Source organism: Tasmannia lanceolata, unplaced genomic scaffold, assembly GCF_043159265.1.
Source record: "Tasmannia lanceolata isolate RefF3 unplaced genomic scaffold, GAP_Taslan_0.1 ptg000002l, whole genome shotgun sequence".
In the NCBI taxonomy this organism is placed as follows: domain Eukaryota; kingdom Viridiplantae; phylum Streptophyta; class Magnoliopsida; order Canellales; family Winteraceae; genus Tasmannia; species Tasmannia lanceolata.
Window position 1 is genome coordinate 45,645,627 of NW_027518679.1, and position 17,854 is coordinate 45,663,480.

Here is a 17,854-nt window from a genome sequence, read left to right on the forward strand (position 1 = left end):
CCAAAGCATTCATTTGAAAGGCCCTTACATAGATGGGGGGTGTACCAAAAATCAGCTCCATAGAATCATCCTAACCCGTCCATTTGTGGAGGTAAAAATAGACAGACATTGTTTCTCCACAAATCTGCCCATTTTTGTCCTCCACAAATGGAGGGGTTAGGATGATCCTATGGAGCTGATTTTTTGGTACACCCCCTATCTACGATAGGGTATTGCAAATGAATGGTTTGGATCACCACAGAAAATGTGGGACCCATGTGATTGGGCGCTTAAGCGCACCATAAGCTTGGTGAGCTTAAGCGCACCAACAGTTTCCTCACATATATATATATATAAGCTTGATGGAAAAGAAGAGAATTTTTTGATTTTTTTTAAAATTCTATGAGAATTACACATCACTTTTTTTGACTTTTTTAACAAATGCACCCATTCAACTCACATATTTTCAATCCTACCCTCTCCTTTATGCTTTTAACAAAGGCACCCATTAAAGCCATATAATTTCAATCTTACCCCCCTCCTTTATGGGTTTTTAATAAAAAATCTATAGGGTGATCTTAACCATCCGATTTAAGAGGAATTATGGAAACATCTATAGATTGGAGGGCTAGGATCAGCCTACGGAAATGATTTTTGGGGCACAACCTATTTATGTTGTGTTCTATCACATGGACGGGTTGGATCAACCTATGACGTGGTCCGTACAGTTCTTTGTCGGCCTGTGCATCGCACGCACCCATTAAAGCTACATAATTTCAATCTTACCCCCCTCCTTTATGGTTTTTTAATAAAAAATCTATAGGGTGATTTTAACCATCCGATTTAAGGGGAATTATGGAAACCTCTATAGATTGGACGGCTAGGATCAGCCTATGGAAATGATTTTTGGGGCACAACCTATTTATGTTGTGTTCCATCACATGGACAGTTTGGATCAACCTATGACGTGGTTCGTACAGTTCTTTGCCGGCCCATGCATCGCACGAGGTTTTTTACTAGTACTATATATGAGAAGAGAAAAGAAGAGAATTATTTGAATTTTTGGAAAATTCTATGAGAATTACACATCACTTTTTTTGACTTTTTTTAACAAATGCACCCATTCAACTCACATATTTTCAATCTTACCCCCTCCTTTATGCTTTTTAACAAATGCACCCATTAAAGCCACATAATTTCAATCTTACCCCCGTCCTTTATGGTTTTTTAATAAAAAATCTATAGGGTGATCTTAACCGTCCGATTTAAGAGGAATTATGGAAACCTCTATAGATTGGACGGCTAGGATCAGCCTATGGAAATGATTTTTGGGGCACAACCTATTTATGTTGTGTTCTATCACATAGACGGTTTGGATCAACCTATGATATGGTCCATACAGTTCTTTGTCGGCCCGTGCATCGCACGGGGTTTTTTACTAGTGTGTGTGTGTGTATATATATATATATATATATATATATATATATATATATATAGAGAGAGAGAGAGAGAGAGAGAGAGAGAGAGAGAGAGAGAGAGAGAGAGAGAGAGAGAGATGCAGGTTTTCCGCCGGAGCTCCGACGATCCGGACTTGGTGTTTTGCTTAAAGAGGTTGGTGAAAATTTATGTTTTGTTACATTTAATTTCATGAAGGATTTATTTCTACATCTTTTAAATGCAAGTAAATATTAGATTTAATAATCGTTTGGATATACAAGATTAGTTTAAGTTAATTAGATCCTAAGATACTTTTAGATTTAAAATGCCTTTTATTTGTTTTAGTTGTTATACAAGCAAATATGTCAATTTGGTGTAAACAGTTCTATGTTTATGATTTGATGACTATGAATATGATTTCAAAATTTAACACCATACGAAGGCTAAATCTAATTTATTAAGGTGTTAAAGAAAATAGTGTCATTGTAAAGTTGGGGATCTCATGTAGCATTTTCAAAAACAAAATAATAATTATTGAATGAACTGATTCAAAGTACCATTTTATATTTTATGAATAAAGGTTGATAGCATCTTGGGTATCAAAGCAACCATGAAAAATTGAACTAAACAAGTAAGTAATGTTGTTAGCAAAGATGATATGGCATACACCAGTTCTCTCACTATAGTGAAAGAAATAATTGGCCACTTCTTATATATATATATATATATATATATATATATATATATATATATATAGAGAGAGAGAGAGAGAGAGAGAGAGAGAGAGAGAGAGAGAGAGAGAGGGAGAGAGAGAGATTGTGTTCAACTGCCTAACAATGGATATATATATATATATATATATATATATATATATATATATATATATATATATATATATATATAGAGAGAGAGAGAGAGATATTTTGTCCCGCAATAGCTGACTTGTGTTCAACTGCCTAACAATGGTTGATATTTTGTCCAGCATTAGCTGACTTTTTCAGAGGCTATTGTTGAATCAAATATGAAGGGCGGCACCTATGTTGTACCCCTACTAAGGGCATGAAACTTTCAAACACTATATCGTCTCTCTCTCTCTGTCTCTTTCTCTTTGGATTATTGACACATGTGCACGCGCTCAAGGAAATATAATCTTTAAACGAAGTCTTTTTTATATTTTAGGGAGATGATATTTTCACGCCCTGAAGTACGTATGCGCCCACGTATAAGGTGATTTGACGTGAACAGTGGGCAACTTTAACCTTTTTTTGACTTCAAATCATGTTAACAGGGGGGGCACATGCGTACTGCAGGGGGGGTGAAAATATCATCGCCCATATTTTAAGTGTAAATTTCTTACTTTTCCTATACATTTTCATCAACTGCAGATCTTCTATAAAACGTGGAATCTTGCATATTTATATCATCCTGAATTCCAAAAGGACAGTTTTGGGCTCTTCACTATCACCCACTTTTTGGGGCTTCACATGATTGAATCCGTTGATCCCACCTGTGGCCACAACAGCGGCCCATTGCCGTTGATCCCACCTTGATCTGGTGATCCTAACCCCTTGATCCATTTTACGGTTCATCAAGGAAAGCTAAACAGTTGATTTTTTTCAATCTTTCATCTTGGACCATATGGGTCACCTCATGATCATCTAAAAGATCAATGTGTAAACCTCTTTGGTTGTCTTGGAAGAAGAAACACTATTAGATTTAATAAAGGAGTATAAAGAGAAGAAAATAACGTAACCAAAACTACTGTCCAACCATGAAAAAGCACTATTGAAAACAGTAGAAGCACTCTCTTTCTCGGAAAACGGTGGAAGATGTCCTTCTACTCCATATGATCAATTGCATATATACATCAAGTAACCACGATATAAAATCAACCTCTTTCAACCTAATCTACTAGATACCAAAACAAATAAAACTCTTATCTAATAAAGCAACGTAGCTAATCCTAGATAATCTGAAACTCATTGTAGCTATCTATAGAGTTTTATGTAACCTACAAAATAAAAACTCTTATGAAAGAGTCGGTGGTGAATACTCGCCCACAATTCTCCCCCTCAACACCGACTCACCAAACTACTCAAACCCGTTATGAATCAACCCCGTCGGCCCGACCCCCTCGGACGCCGTGCACGAATCAGCGACTCTAGCACTCCGCTTCAGCGTTAACTCTCCACAAGCCACGCTAAGTTCCTTCCGAGAAAATTTTCGCAATCTATCAATTCGCCACTCCTTGACACTTTTTGTATCTTCAAAAAATGCCAAATCCTCCACCTTACAAAAACAAGCCACATTTGCAAACTTTGGATTCGACTTTGGAATACGCGTCGATCTCCGTGGTTTAGATACACTAAACTCATGCTCTTCAAAATCTTTAAGTTGCGATGGTCGCAACTCTTCTGGTGAAGCTGGAACATCTTTTTTACGTGACAGACTTTTTCCAATCTTCCATGGACTGGAGCTCTTGCCCGTCGAACTGTCATTTTGTGGGGTTGCCGTCGAACTTTGACGTTGCACCTCCTATTCTGACTCTAACACATCTCCATCCAACTGTGAGAGATCAACCGTGCTTTTCACCCTTTGGATCGAATCCGAATTTTCTACACCATGATTTTCCTGTGGTAGCACAATCGAATCCAATATCTCTTTCAAACTGCCAATCAAATCCGTTGAGTTCGGCATTGCGGTGTTTTCCAGGGACCACCAACATGACGCTTCATCGAACACCACATCTCCTGACACATAGACCCTTTTCGTACATGGATCCAAGCATCTCCACCATTTACTTTGTTCATCATAACCAATGAACATAGCTCGAACCACCGTTTTCTCCATCTTTGTCCTCATTTGCTTTGGTACAAGCACATAACAAATACAACCAAACACTTTAAAGTGTCTAACTGACGGCATTTTTCTGGTGAGCTTTTTGTAAAGCGAATCGTAACTAAGTCGTTGTTGCAAAAGACGATCAGTTACATATACGGCAGCGCGTATACACTCCGCCCAATATTGAGGACGAACATTCCTCCCATGTAACATACTTCAGCACTTCTCAACTAAGTGCATGTTCTTTCTTTCTGCCACTTCATTCTGTTGTGGAGTTTCGGGACAAGTGAATTGCCTTTTGATTTTGTGATCCCTCAAATAAGTGGAAAGAATATGAGAAGTGCATTCTCCACCATTATCGGTTCTCAAACAACCGATCTTAAATCCCGTTTCAGCTTCTACACGTATACAGAAATCTTTGATCTTTTCAAAGACTTCAGATTTCTCCTGTAGAAAATACACCAACACATATCTCGAAAAATCATCAACAAATATAAGAAAATAACGGTTTCCACTTATAGACTTCTGCTTCATTGGACCGCATACATCGGAGTGAACCAATTCCAATGGTCGTTTTGAGTGAAACTCTGATCGAGGAAAATGTTGACAGTGTGTTTTTCCAAACTGACATCCAACACAAACCGTATCTACCCCGTTTTCGAGAAGTGGCAAACCTCTGACAAGGTTTCGTTTCGCCATAATTTTTAACTTGTCATAGTCGACATGAGCAAGACGCGCATGCCACAATTCTGGAGTTTCATTACGGCGAGCTTTATCAACATAAGCCGTTCCTGCTGCTAATACGTACATCGTCTCCATCCGTTTCCCACTCATGATCGGATTGCCAGAAACATCCACTTTCTCGAACACCTTTACATCCTCAGGTCCAAATAGCACATATATGCCTGTTGATGTGATCTGCGCTACCGATACTAGATTCTTAGCTATACCCGGTATGTGATACACATCTTTGATGATACTACTTCCCTCACCACGCCGTGAGGTAACTGTCACATCACCCACATTCGTCACAGCATGGACAAAATCATCTGCCGTGACAACCGCATGATTTCCATCATATTTTCGCAACCGTATAAACTTATTTCGATTTCCAGTCATGTGGTGTGAACATCTAGAATCAATTAACCAATCGTTCTTGTAGTCAATAGTCTTCTTTCCAGAAGAACTTGTTGAACACACTTGACTTTTCACAGCAGCAGATTCTGCAACATTCAGTGCAAAAGAAACCTCCCCCTCAAAGTCATATTCCGTAGCAGTCTCTTCCACTGCCACATCACAAGCAAAAGAAGCTTGCATATCCCATTCACTATCGTCATCCTCCTCCTTGTCTTTGGATTCGATGACAACATTCCCATCATCGGTCTCAATCCTAGCTCGACAGTTTCTTCTCTTATGACCAGGCTTGCCGCATCGTTAATATTAAAAGTCACATTTTTCTTGTGATTTTTCATTGTTATTAGTCTGATCATCTTTCTTATCACCATCCCTTCGCTTCTTATTTTTCTGCCACTTCCGCTTGCTATTCACCACAAGCGCTTCCTCACTTTCTTTCACAGACAATCTGGCCATCTGTCTTGCCAACATCTCTTGATTAATCAAGAGATTCTCCAACTCCAGGAGAGACGGTTGCGTTGGCCAACCACGAATAGCAATGATAAAACCGCTAAACTCAGGCCTCAAACTGCGGATAATCATTCTCCGCATACGGCTTTCACTAATCTTAGACTCCTCGTCTAATTGAGATATTTTATTACACAAGTTTTTAGCTTTCATAAAATAATCAGAAACTGATAAATTACCCTGTGTTAATGAGCTGATCTCGTTCTCCAAGAACTACAACCGTGCGTCATTCGCCCGTGAAAAGAGAGATGAGAGTGCCTCTCACGCTTCTTTCAGAGTTTTCGCATCTCTAATATGCTCGATTAACTCATTCTGTATTGACGCCTTCAATACGTACAACGCTTTTCCAGCACGGATCTTCCACTTCCGTATCGTATCCGCTCTCTCTTTTGGTACCTCGGTGTCGTTGCTATTCACTATCTCCCATAGATCCTGGCCTTGAAGATACGACTCCAAGCACGACTTCCAATAGATGTAATTGGTATTGTTGAGCTTTTCAATCCCAGCCAACATACCAACACTTTCCGTCATCTCTTCTTCCAACCTCGATATCACCTCGAAGCAACCAAAGAACAAACCGGTATTTCCACTTCGATATCCCCTCGAAGCAAATCCAAGAACAAACCGGTATTCCGATCTAACACCTTGCTCTGATACCACTTGTAAACCTCTTTGGTTATTTTGGAAGAAGAAACACTATTAGATTTAATAAGGGAGTATAAAGGGAAGAAAACGACGTGAACCAAAACTTCTGCTGAACCATGAAAAAGCACTCTATTGAAAACAGTAGAAGCACTCTCTTTCTCGAAAAACGGTGGAAGATGTCCTTCTAGCTATTCCATATGGTCAATTGCATGTATACATCAAGTAACCACCTGATAAAATCAACCTCTTTCAACCTAATCTACTAGATACCCAAAATAAATAAAACTCTTATCTAACAAAGCAAGTAGCTAATCCTAGACAATCTGAAACTCATTGTAGTTATCTACAGAGTTTTATGTAACCTACAAAATAAAAACTCTTATATATGAAAGTGTGGGTGGTGAATACTCTTTCACACAATGGTCTCTTCTATACATACATGTCCCCTTGTGGGACCCAAAAATTGATCGTTAGGATTTAATCCATAAAAATCAACCCATGAATCCACCACTCATTTCTTACCCGAAACACCTCTCTCTTTCTCTCATGTCTTTTAGAATAGGTGAGAAAGAAAAGTGTGTGATTTTTTTTGGCTGATTGTGGCGTGGAGTTTAGTGGGGATCCCACTGTCCAACCTTGATCACGGGGAAGCTTAAGTTGGGCCCGGCCATCGATCACGGGAAGCAAAACCTTTAGTGGCTTCACATGGCGTAAATTGCGGGAGGGCTTACTTGGGTCCCACCTTGGTCCAAACTTGACATGCACTTCTATTACATAAAATAAGCCGAGGGAGATGATATCTACACCTCCTTGTTTTGATAATAGCACTCTTCTCTATAACTTGTACCTGTCACAATATCGGCCCTCTTTGTTTTGGATCTTGAGAACCGATCGTGAATCTAAAAAAGTGACTATTGGACTCAGAATTAAACGTAATTTAAGTCCAATAATCAGTTTTGGAGTCACAATCGGTTCTCAAAATCCAACACAAACATGGCCTAAAAAGCATACTCACAACCGAATCAGAACAGCATATAAAGTATCATATTACTTGGAGCAGTGCAGGAAAGAAGCATTTATATCATGGAACCGCACTAGGAGATGAGTACTGCTTTCCGCGCGAAGTACAAGATTGTTAAACAGTCTTTGGTGGATCACAGATCATCCATTCATCTATGTTTATCTTTGGCTTTAATACTGATGTATATGTCTTGTCCTATTTTAGCAAATTCCTGCCATTTTTTGTGATTTTAATGAGAACTTTAATTATCCCTTGTGCATATCTATACTCTATGTAAAAAGCACCGTTGCCACTGGAATCTGGACTGGCTCGTAAACACGTCGGAAAAATGACTGGAGTTCGACCGGGGGACTGTAGATATCTTAGAACCTAGATGATGAAGAAGAGGAAGATGATCTTAGTGAATAGGGGCTGCACAGAACACCAATTAAATAGGGGATTAAATTTAGATGCCACTTGTCAGCTTTTCATTTAATCTACTTCCTCAACCCGCAAAGGGGCCGAGGAAGTGGGGGCATTATGTCAGGGGTAAAATCCCGTGGGATCTTGACATGTGTCACCAGATCATTCTCCGACCCACACGACCTCGCCCATCTTCTCTGAAGACCACACTCCATGATCATGTCTGCCACATCACCAACAACTGTTAGGATGCAGTCGACACGATATTGTTCTCCAATGTCCTTCCTCCAGCAGGGATGTACATGGAATATGGTCGTGATTGTATTCTTGCCAGTCCCACGGTGACACGTAGGGGATACACCAAGCCACGTGATATGTCCCTCTTAAAAAGGGACACTCCACGCTCATGAAAGGAGAGAGAGAGAGAGAGAGAGAGTTCGTCTCCAAGTTTGCTCCATTACTCTCCTCCCCCCCGAGAATAACTGATAGATTTTGATTTTCAAAATCTTATTTTTTGGTCGAAAGATAGTGTTTGGAAAATATTTTCTAAGTGTGTTTTGGAAATGGAAAAACTTTTCTTCGAAAAGAGTTACTTTTTGCAAGAGAAAGAGAAGAGTGCAAAAGTAGTGTGAAAAGATAGTCCCGTACCGACTCATAAAAAAGAAAGAGTTGGGCTTATAAAGCTTTACTCTTTTTCTTTTCTTTGTTATGGCGCACAATGGGTCTTAGCCATGGGTTGAACCGCGGGACGGCACCGTTCGCACACACGCACGCGGCGTGGGCAATGGGCTATAGGGTGCATAGTAGCGCTTTTTTAGGCGTACTTTGCACTTTGCGGCGGCAATCTAGCGGTTCGGAGTTGGAAGAGTTTTTACACAAGCCAACGGTCACTGCAGGATTGATCTGAGCCGTAGAGTCCCAATTAGTAACTAGTGATCTAGATTAGGTGATCAACCAACTAAGGATATATCACGCGTTATTCCGGTGTGAGCCTGGACGCTAATCCCGGCTATCAAAGGTTGCTGATCAACCAACATAATAGACATAGAGTGTTTTGCTAAGATCAACGAAACTTTTCTTTAAAGGGTATTTGTTTGAAATAGGAGGCGGCTTTTATATCCTTATAATCAATTCTCAAATCCAATTAAAATTAAAGACATAAGGTTGCTTGGTAAAATAGCTCTTAGGCACAAACCATGAGCACAGGCACTTGAAATCACACCTACATACTCACTGCCCTTGGTGATATTCAAGATACAAGAATCTTATAGGTTTGACATGCAACCGCTATCCAAATGAGGAAAACATTCACCACCATCTAGCCTACTAGGAAACCATTACAATGTTGCTCAGCAAATGATGGCATGGGTTAAATTCATCCAAGTATGTGCACATGTAAATAACATAATTAACCTGGGAAATTAGCTTATTACTCCCCAATCTCCGTAGCCAGGAATAGAGAGAGCCAAAAACGAAATTCAAGGTTCCAATTTCTTTCAAAAATCAAAAGTCCCCTCTCAAATGACAAGAAAACCCTATTTATCTAATCCTAACTGTCTTCAAAGACAAGAATGCCCTTATAGGTTAGTATTTGAACCACACTACAAACCCCTACACATAAAATGAAAGAAAACTCCATCCATCGTAAATTAGTTGAATCCCATATTCTTTGGCCGGGACTCACTCTACGTCACACTGCCATTAGCATAGACAGCTTGGGGATATTGCTATTCTCACGGACAGGTCGGGGTCATTGCCGGAGATACCTACGGGTATCATGGCTATTCTCATCATCATTCTCACCAATCTCTGCACCATCACCCCGGAGATACCTACGGGTATCATTGCTATTCTCACCGACAGGTCGGGGTCATTGCCCATTGAAGGGATTGGTTCGGGTCTCATACCTTATGAAATACAAGTCATAATGAATATCCACATACTAGAAATATAGACCCCATGGTTATCATGGAATGATTATGTAACCCATGGATCATACAGTATGAACAAAAAGCTCCATGCACCACATATTTGGATTTGGAATTGAGTTTTGAATAAAAATGGAATAGATCAACCAGCTCATGTTGAGGGAAACAGAGAGGGAAGGGGATACATTCTACTGGAGGGGGAGAGGTTGAGGAGCAAAGAGGGTGAAGGAAACTGCCAGATCTGTTGATTTCCAATTACTTATTTCCACAACATATTTGGAAATCTGATTTTTTTCATTGTCAATCGCAAATTTGGAAATCCAAGGATTTGATTTGGATCCAAATCACAATGCCAAAAGGGCTGCAAATGTGAGAAATCCAAATCAAAATCTTCTCGGCATCCAAACGGGCCCTTAGTGACGCCATTTATTGAGATGAAGATTTTTCCGGATAATTACTTATAGGTGACGGATTTTTGATTTAGATGATGGATTTTACACTTAATCTTTCCATTAGTGTAAAGATAAACTATGAGCTTTGATATAAACATGTTCCTTAGGTTACTCTAAAAAAGGTATTCAATTTGGGACAAAACAAACAATACAATTAGAGAAGATACTAAACACACAACATTAGTAACCCTATTACATTATTTACCCACCAATTTAGACAACATAGTAAACACAAAGTACTATTAATGCTATTACATATTACATCCAATAGTAAGATAATCAATCCTTTATTGAGGCACATTTAAACCTGCCATAAAACTATGTGAACCGCATCTATTCTTAAAGGGCAATCGGTTCAACAAACAATGCGATGATCCGCTCTTTGGTCTTGCCTTGGGCAAATGTGTACCCATCATCATTTTTGTACATCACTTCCATAACACGTGCGAGATTAACAACTCGCATAAGGAGATCAAGTGAGATAGGGGGGTCAAGGCAGGCTTCACTTACGCCTTTCCATGCAATCTTAATCAATTCTTGCAACTTATCACACGCCTCCTGCTCTGAGCACCCATTCTCCTTGACATAACATTCGAGAGATGATACAACATGCCCTCGTTCTTGTTCAAACTTCAAATGTCAATGATACATAAAAATAATTTTAAAATCAATACAAAAAATAATTACACATTTTATCTTTTTGTCTCATGTTACTTAATTAGTTGATGCTTGTATTATGAATTTTTCTCTTTTTTTTGGGTAAAAAACTTACTCAACCCGTAACTCAATGGCTGGACATAAAACACCTTCTGATTTAGATATAGGCACATCCCTAAGTTTTGTTTAGTTGGATTAGCTTTTTAACTCTCGTAGAGTTAGCAATCTCTTAAGAAATTAGAGGTAATTAGTTTGTGGGGATAAGAATGTTATTGTATTGAGAAGGTAGTTTGTCATTAAAATAATCATGAGACATGACAAGAATATGAAGGTTGTTTTAGGGATGGGAAGTGATATATCCGCCCCTTTTGATTACTTGGGACACCCAGCAGCAGTGTACGTGGCAATCAACACCATTGAATCCTTTTTACATGAAGTACATCAGCCCGTCTGTTGTCCTTGATACACTGCTGCTGGGTGTCCCAAGTAATCCAAAGGGGCGGATATATCACTTCCCTTTAAGGATTCATCATAATATTAAGTCCACTGAGCTTTTTCTTTTTCACAATGTTACTGTAAAGGGAATTGCTAGCGTCCATCGCAAAAGGCATTTCACGATTGGTATGTCGCACATCAGACTAGCAGGCCACCTCGTGAATGTAGACAAAAGTTGTTGTCTTCATTCACGAGGTGGATGGTCTTACGTGCGACAGACCAGCCACGAAATGCCTTTTGCGATGGACCCTAGCAAATCCTTACTGTAAATGTTTCATGTAAATCAGCATCCAACCTTGCTTCCCACGATGTCATCTCGGAGTCGGTTAACTAGTGCTGCATCCATAACAATCTTGGGCCTTGTGCATGCCCAATCAAATGCCTCCTTTGTTGCAATTTCACCCATCCCAACAAAAGTGAGGATAGTAAAACTTGGGTAGCCACAACTGATCAATGAGAGGGTTAAATGCTCATTGAATAGAGGTACATATCCCTTGTTATACCATACAGCTTCAGTAAAGTATGCTCCTGTTAACCATTTAACCTGCGATAAGAGCAAGTTGTTCAATCATAATATTAGAACATAAAAATTATCATCGAAAAGGAAACACAAGGTTATCTTCCCTAAACAACTCAAGGATGTTGATATTGACACTCCCATGTTTTAATAATTGCATAAAATTCAAGTTATCTTTTCTTTTTGCTTTTGAGTATTTTTGGGAACTGCAATAACCTTTGCCAGCCATCTAAATAATAAAAGACAAGATGAGTGAGTGCAATTATCAAAACATGGTATTGCCAATATCTGTAGCCTAAGTTAAATGTTCTTAATATGGCTCAAATTTTATGTATGTTAAGATGTCATACTGCTTCTATTAAGTATGGTACACGATAAGACTTTCCATCAACTGCAAGTTCCTCTTCTATTTCCTTGACATTACTCAAGAGCGCAAGATAACACACTTTCATGTATTTTGGAAGCTGATGTGCGGACTCAACATCCCACCTGAAATTAATTAGCCATTCACAATATCAGTTCTTGGCCTATTAATGATTGCCACATGAAACTAAGAAGTCATTTTCTTACAAGATATGGTGGCAGACACATGGACTAATTTATAAAACTCATCAATTTCCTCAGTTAAAAATCAGATTCCCTCTATGCATATGGTGGGTAATATTTTTCCATCACCTTTCTAGCACAATATCAGCATTATATATACGTACCTTGGGTGATACTCTATTGTTTGGCAAACACGGCTTGTTAGTTTGTATCTTCTAAAGAAAAGAGGATGGAAGAGAGAGAGAGAGAGAGAGAGAGAGAGAGAGAGAGAGAGAGCCATATTAGTATATGAGATGAAAATTCAAAGGATGTCTAAGGGCAAACATGTATATGTAAGGGTGGTGGCAACATTTAGTGTTGTATTGTATTTTGTGAGAGGGTCTCGGTTAAGTTGCGATGTAACTTATATATCTTCTTTCTTTTATGTGTCACACGTAATAGTCCTTTGGCATATTAACCAAAGGGAAATGTTATCAGCACTACTGTATTTTGATGATGACACTCCTCACTTAATTAAAAGTTTGGTATGGCCCGCAACATAGGATGATCCAAACTGTCCATTAGATGGGCCACAGCCTAAATAGGTTGTGTGCCAAAAAATATTTCTATAGGTTGATCCTAACCCTCTGATCTATAGAGGGTTAGGATCAACCCTCTAACATTCAGTCCCTCTACAGATCGGAGGGTTAGGATCAACCTATGGAAATGATTTTTGGGGCACAACCTATGTAGGCTGTGGCCCATCTAATGGATGATTTGGATCATCCTATGGTGCGGGCCATACCGTACTTTTAATAAAGTGAGGAGTGCAATCATCAAAATACAGTAGTGCTGATAACATTTCCCCAACCAAAATGCTATAAAATATTAGTCTCTATAGATACATGTAAGTCGAGTACCTATTGAGTGCATCCGTGAATAGTTGTAGTTCCAGAAATTCACCGTACACATCATAAATGTCATCAATCACTGATATTATGGCCAATATTTTGGAAGCCATTATTCTAGCTCGAGAGTATTGCGGTTCAAAATGCACCCCAATCGCCCAAAAAAAGTACAATTCTGTTATTCGGTCTCTAGCATAAGGTACGCTTCCTATAAGATCCATGTCCTTCCACCACCTGTAAGAGATATCAATATAGTCTATTTTAACCTGAGTGAATCTAATGTGGCATGCTTCATTTCATCTAATACCTAATACAATAAAAACATTAATGTTCCCAATATATCTAGAATAGATAATAATATGACGATGAAGAACTCATTTATCAGAGATTTATATGGTGGCCGACCGTGAAGTCGTGTGCGAGAGGTACCGCCCTTGATATTTGACTCATTTAAAATTGGGCTGATGTTGAATTGAACATCAAGGGTGGTACTTCATCGTTGGTGTTGGATTGAATATCAAGCGTGGTACTTCATCGTACCACCTTACACGGGACTTGACTCTCAGGCACCACATAATTTAACCATTTATTATATGATAAAAGCATTCCTGCGCTGCAGCGCATGCAGCTTAACTGCGCTTTAGTTGTTTATTAAGCCTTCCATCGGTTCGTACAGCATGTCCCCCTTTGAAACGTATAGCAGGTCCACAAGAAGGAACCAATGGGAGGCTTTATAAACCACTTAAGCGCAGTTAAGATCCCTGTGCTGCAATGCTTTTCTCTTATTATATATGGAGTGCCACCAGCTTTGATGGTTTCTCTATAGTTCGGTAACATACATAGTTAAAATAAACTTACGCCGTAAGATCCTTTAACTCTCTTTGGTGTAACGATTGTAAGAGATTGAAATCCAACTTTGCAAGCTCTAGCAGAATATCATTTCGTCCCTTCTCTTCTTCGTATACAGATATGTAATGCCTATGCTCTAGCCTTTGGAAACTCTTCCACAAGGGCATCTCTAAGGCGTGTTCTATCTGTGTTGCATGTTTTGAATCGAGATTGCTTATACCAGACTTAAGGTGTTTCTGCGTAAATATAAGGGCCTCGTCTAACAGATCCTCTCCTTCTGTGCTGAGATGTGCGGCTTCATACAAGCTTAACAATCCCCTCACATCTTTAATTAAGGCCTCATTGAACTTTCCCTCCTTGTCATGGAACTTGTAAAATACATCTATTTCATCAACACTCAACAACGCCATGTTATAAATTATCAATGAGAAAACTTGTGTGAGACGTAGCACAAGTTCTCGGAAAGAAGAAAACAAACTAATGAAAAAATATATACCTGAAGACACATTAAACCCATGTTGTCTTAGTAGTCGAAATCGGAGAGCAACCACAAACAAATCATCGTCAACAACATCTGTATGAGATTCAAATATTGAATGTAGTGCTTCATCGATCTCTTTTTCAAAGTGATATGCCACTCCAAGACGTTGAAGCACATCAATCAACTCAATTTCTTGTTGTGACCCCTTAGCTCTGGATAGCATTCTATTCACTTCTTCCTTCAATTCTTCAACCCTCTTACTCCATGCATCCAACTTCTACATGGTACCATTTAAAGAACAAATACATTAGCTATGGTAATTATGAAAGGCTATAATTCAACTTAATTGATCTGGCTAACTCTTCCTTCCTGGCTGTAAATATAAACCTAAAATTTTGCTAAATTTTACAATGATCCTTTTTCCTTCTTTTCTGACCGTAACTAGATAAATTGGTATAATAGAAGGAAAAAGAGGTGAGTGCACAAAAAAAAATAAACCATTGAATCGAGCATTGACTATCATCATGCATTCTAGGGAATTTCTAGCGTCCATCGCAAATGGCATTTTGCAGCTTTGTCTCTATTCACGAGGTGGGCGACAGACCAGCCGCGAAATGCCATTTGCGATGGACCCTAGTAAATCCCTGCGTTCTATCAAGACACATTAGCTACACAACTTTTGATATCTGTCATAATGAAATGTGATAATTGAATTTTTAACGAACTCTCTCCCTCCTTACATTTTGATCATGAGAGTAGGCGAGGAAGTGATCTCCCCAAACGCTTGGGTGAAAAACTTCTAATTTGCGGTTGATTTGTGGCTTCCCATCTTCTAGTGAATTGATGATGGAACCAAAAGAAGGGGTTGCAGTTACAAGATCCATAGTAATGCCAAGGTTGGGAAATTAAACAAAGGAATATAAGCGCGGTAATGTATTTTGGAATAGAGGTGTCACAAGAATCGGTATTTATAAGCAGCAAATGGAGAACTGGTATAATTAAAAATCAGAATTATAAGGGTGGTTGGAAAATAAATTAATGACATCTAATATTGACACATGAAGTAACAAAGAAGAAAGGCAATTATTGGCACTTGACTTCATGGATGCAGAGTATAAGAGATCGAGGCAAGAAACCAAAAACAAGATTCATGTGAAAGATAAATACAACCACATGATACATAACACAAATACAAATCATATATATGGAAAAACTTGTGTGTCATCTGCATGAAGTTTTTCTCCAACGTAAAGGCATGAAACACTTGCATGACCCAAAAAGGGCATTAATCATTCAATAACATTATCTTTTTTGGGAGATTTTATATGGCGTAAGCCCTTATAGTCCCTTATTTTTCAAAAAGTACTATACGGACCACACTATAGATTGATCCAAACTGTCCATGTGATGGAACACAACGTAAATAAGTTGTACCCCAAAAATCATTTCCATAGGATGATCCTAGCCCCCCGATCTATAGAGGTTTCCATAATATGCAGTTCCTCTATAGATCGGACGGTTGATATCATCTTATAGAATTGATTTTTTGGCACAACCTATTTTCGTTATGGCCCATCACATGGACAGCTTGGATCATCCAATAGTGTTGTCCGTACAGTACTTTTTGAAAAATACGGGACTAGGGCTTACACCATATAAAAACTCCATTTTTGGTACACACAGTACATAAACTGTTTCACAAAAATAGGGATAAATGCATACCGAATTTACATAATCATGGTACTAAAATTAGTCAAATTAAATCCTAGAGCTACATTTTTGCTTCAAGTAGAAGCCTTGAATTTCTAAACTGATTTAGCCTTACACCACCAATGGAAATTTATCCCTAATCTTGCTGAGCGATCTAACTACCTAAAATCATTATTACCCAACAAAACCTCATAGAGAAACTTATAAGAGAATCTCTTCTTAGCTTCTTAGAGATTGTTCAAAAGACTTGACTACTTTTGATAAGGACACCCATTTGAGAAAAATTTCTAACACGGGACGGGGTATTCATATTGACCATGACATAAAGAATGAATTGAAGGAGAGACAAAAGAAGAATGCAGAGGCACTTTTTCTCATCCAACAAGCCATGGATGAACCGATATTCTAAAGGATTATGGGTGCAACTGCATAAAAAAGAAGCATGCAATTTGATTCAAGAAGAATACCAAGGAACTTTAAATGTAATCTTCGGTAAAGTTACAAACCCTTTGTCATAACTTTGAAAAATCTGTTTATAAGTAACTCTAAGACAATTCAGGATTTTTTCAAGAGCTACACGTATTGTGAATCAAATTAGAAATTATGGAGAAAAATTAGATGGCTAAGAAGTTTTTCAAAAATGTTAAGGAGTCTTCTTTCTAAATACGATCATGTAGTTGTTGCCATAGAAGAGTCTAAAGATTTATCTACATATCCTATTAATGGATTTATGGGTTCTTTACAAGCACATGAACAGAGATTGAATAGAGCTGCAGAAAATCCACTAAAGCAAGCATTTTAATCAAAGGTGGATTTGAAGAAAAGGTCATAGGATACAAACAAGGAATTCTAAGGAGGAATAAGTCATGGACGTGATGTATTCCAGGGTAGAAGTAGAGGAAGAGGTCAATTCAGTGGTTATCAAAGAAATATAAATGGAGCTCTTTTTTGCAAAAGAAGAAATCACGTTGATAAGGATTGTTGGTAATTCAGGGGCGGAGCCAGGAATTTACAGTTGGGGGGGCCAGATTGATTTACACTTGTCTTCATCGGTCATTGGGGGGGCCATGGCCACTAAACTAGCTTGGCATGCATGCATAGCCATGCACCATATAAAAGAATTTAGCAAGTCATGAGGGGGCCATGGCCCCCCTCAAGCTCTATGTGCCTCCGCCCCTGGTTGGTATGATGATAGTTGAAATCAAATTAGAAACCCACCACAATATTATTATTGCAAAAGATGTGGCCACATTGAAAAGAATAGTCATCAAAAGGTAGGGGACAAGCAAATTTTCATGATGAAAAAGGTGAAAAAAGAAGATAATTTGTTTTTATCATTTCTTACTGCAAATTATGAAATAAATGA

At 38.6% G+C, this 17,854-nt stretch overlaps 1 protein-coding gene across 1 annotated transcript; it reads right to left on the reverse strand.

Annotated features, from left to right (window-relative positions):
• Positions 1-10,520: 10,520 nt before the first annotated feature.
• LOC143885486 (putative terpene synthase 2) lies at positions 10,521-15,721 on the reverse strand. Its single transcript, XM_077389699.1, has 7 exons — positions 15,519-15,721; positions 14,794-15,055; positions 14,307-14,679; positions 13,461-13,682; positions 12,366-12,504; positions 11,794-12,042; positions 10,521-10,976 (listed from the first exon to the last, which is right to left on the reverse strand). The coding sequence occupies exons 1-7, from the start codon at positions 15,660-15,662 to the stop codon at positions 10,686-10,688; spliced, it is 1,680 nt and encodes a 559-aa protein (XP_077245814.1). The 5' UTR covers positions 15,663-15,721; the 3' UTR covers positions 10,521-10,685.
• Between the last annotated feature and the right edge of the window lie 2,133 nt (positions 15,722-17,854).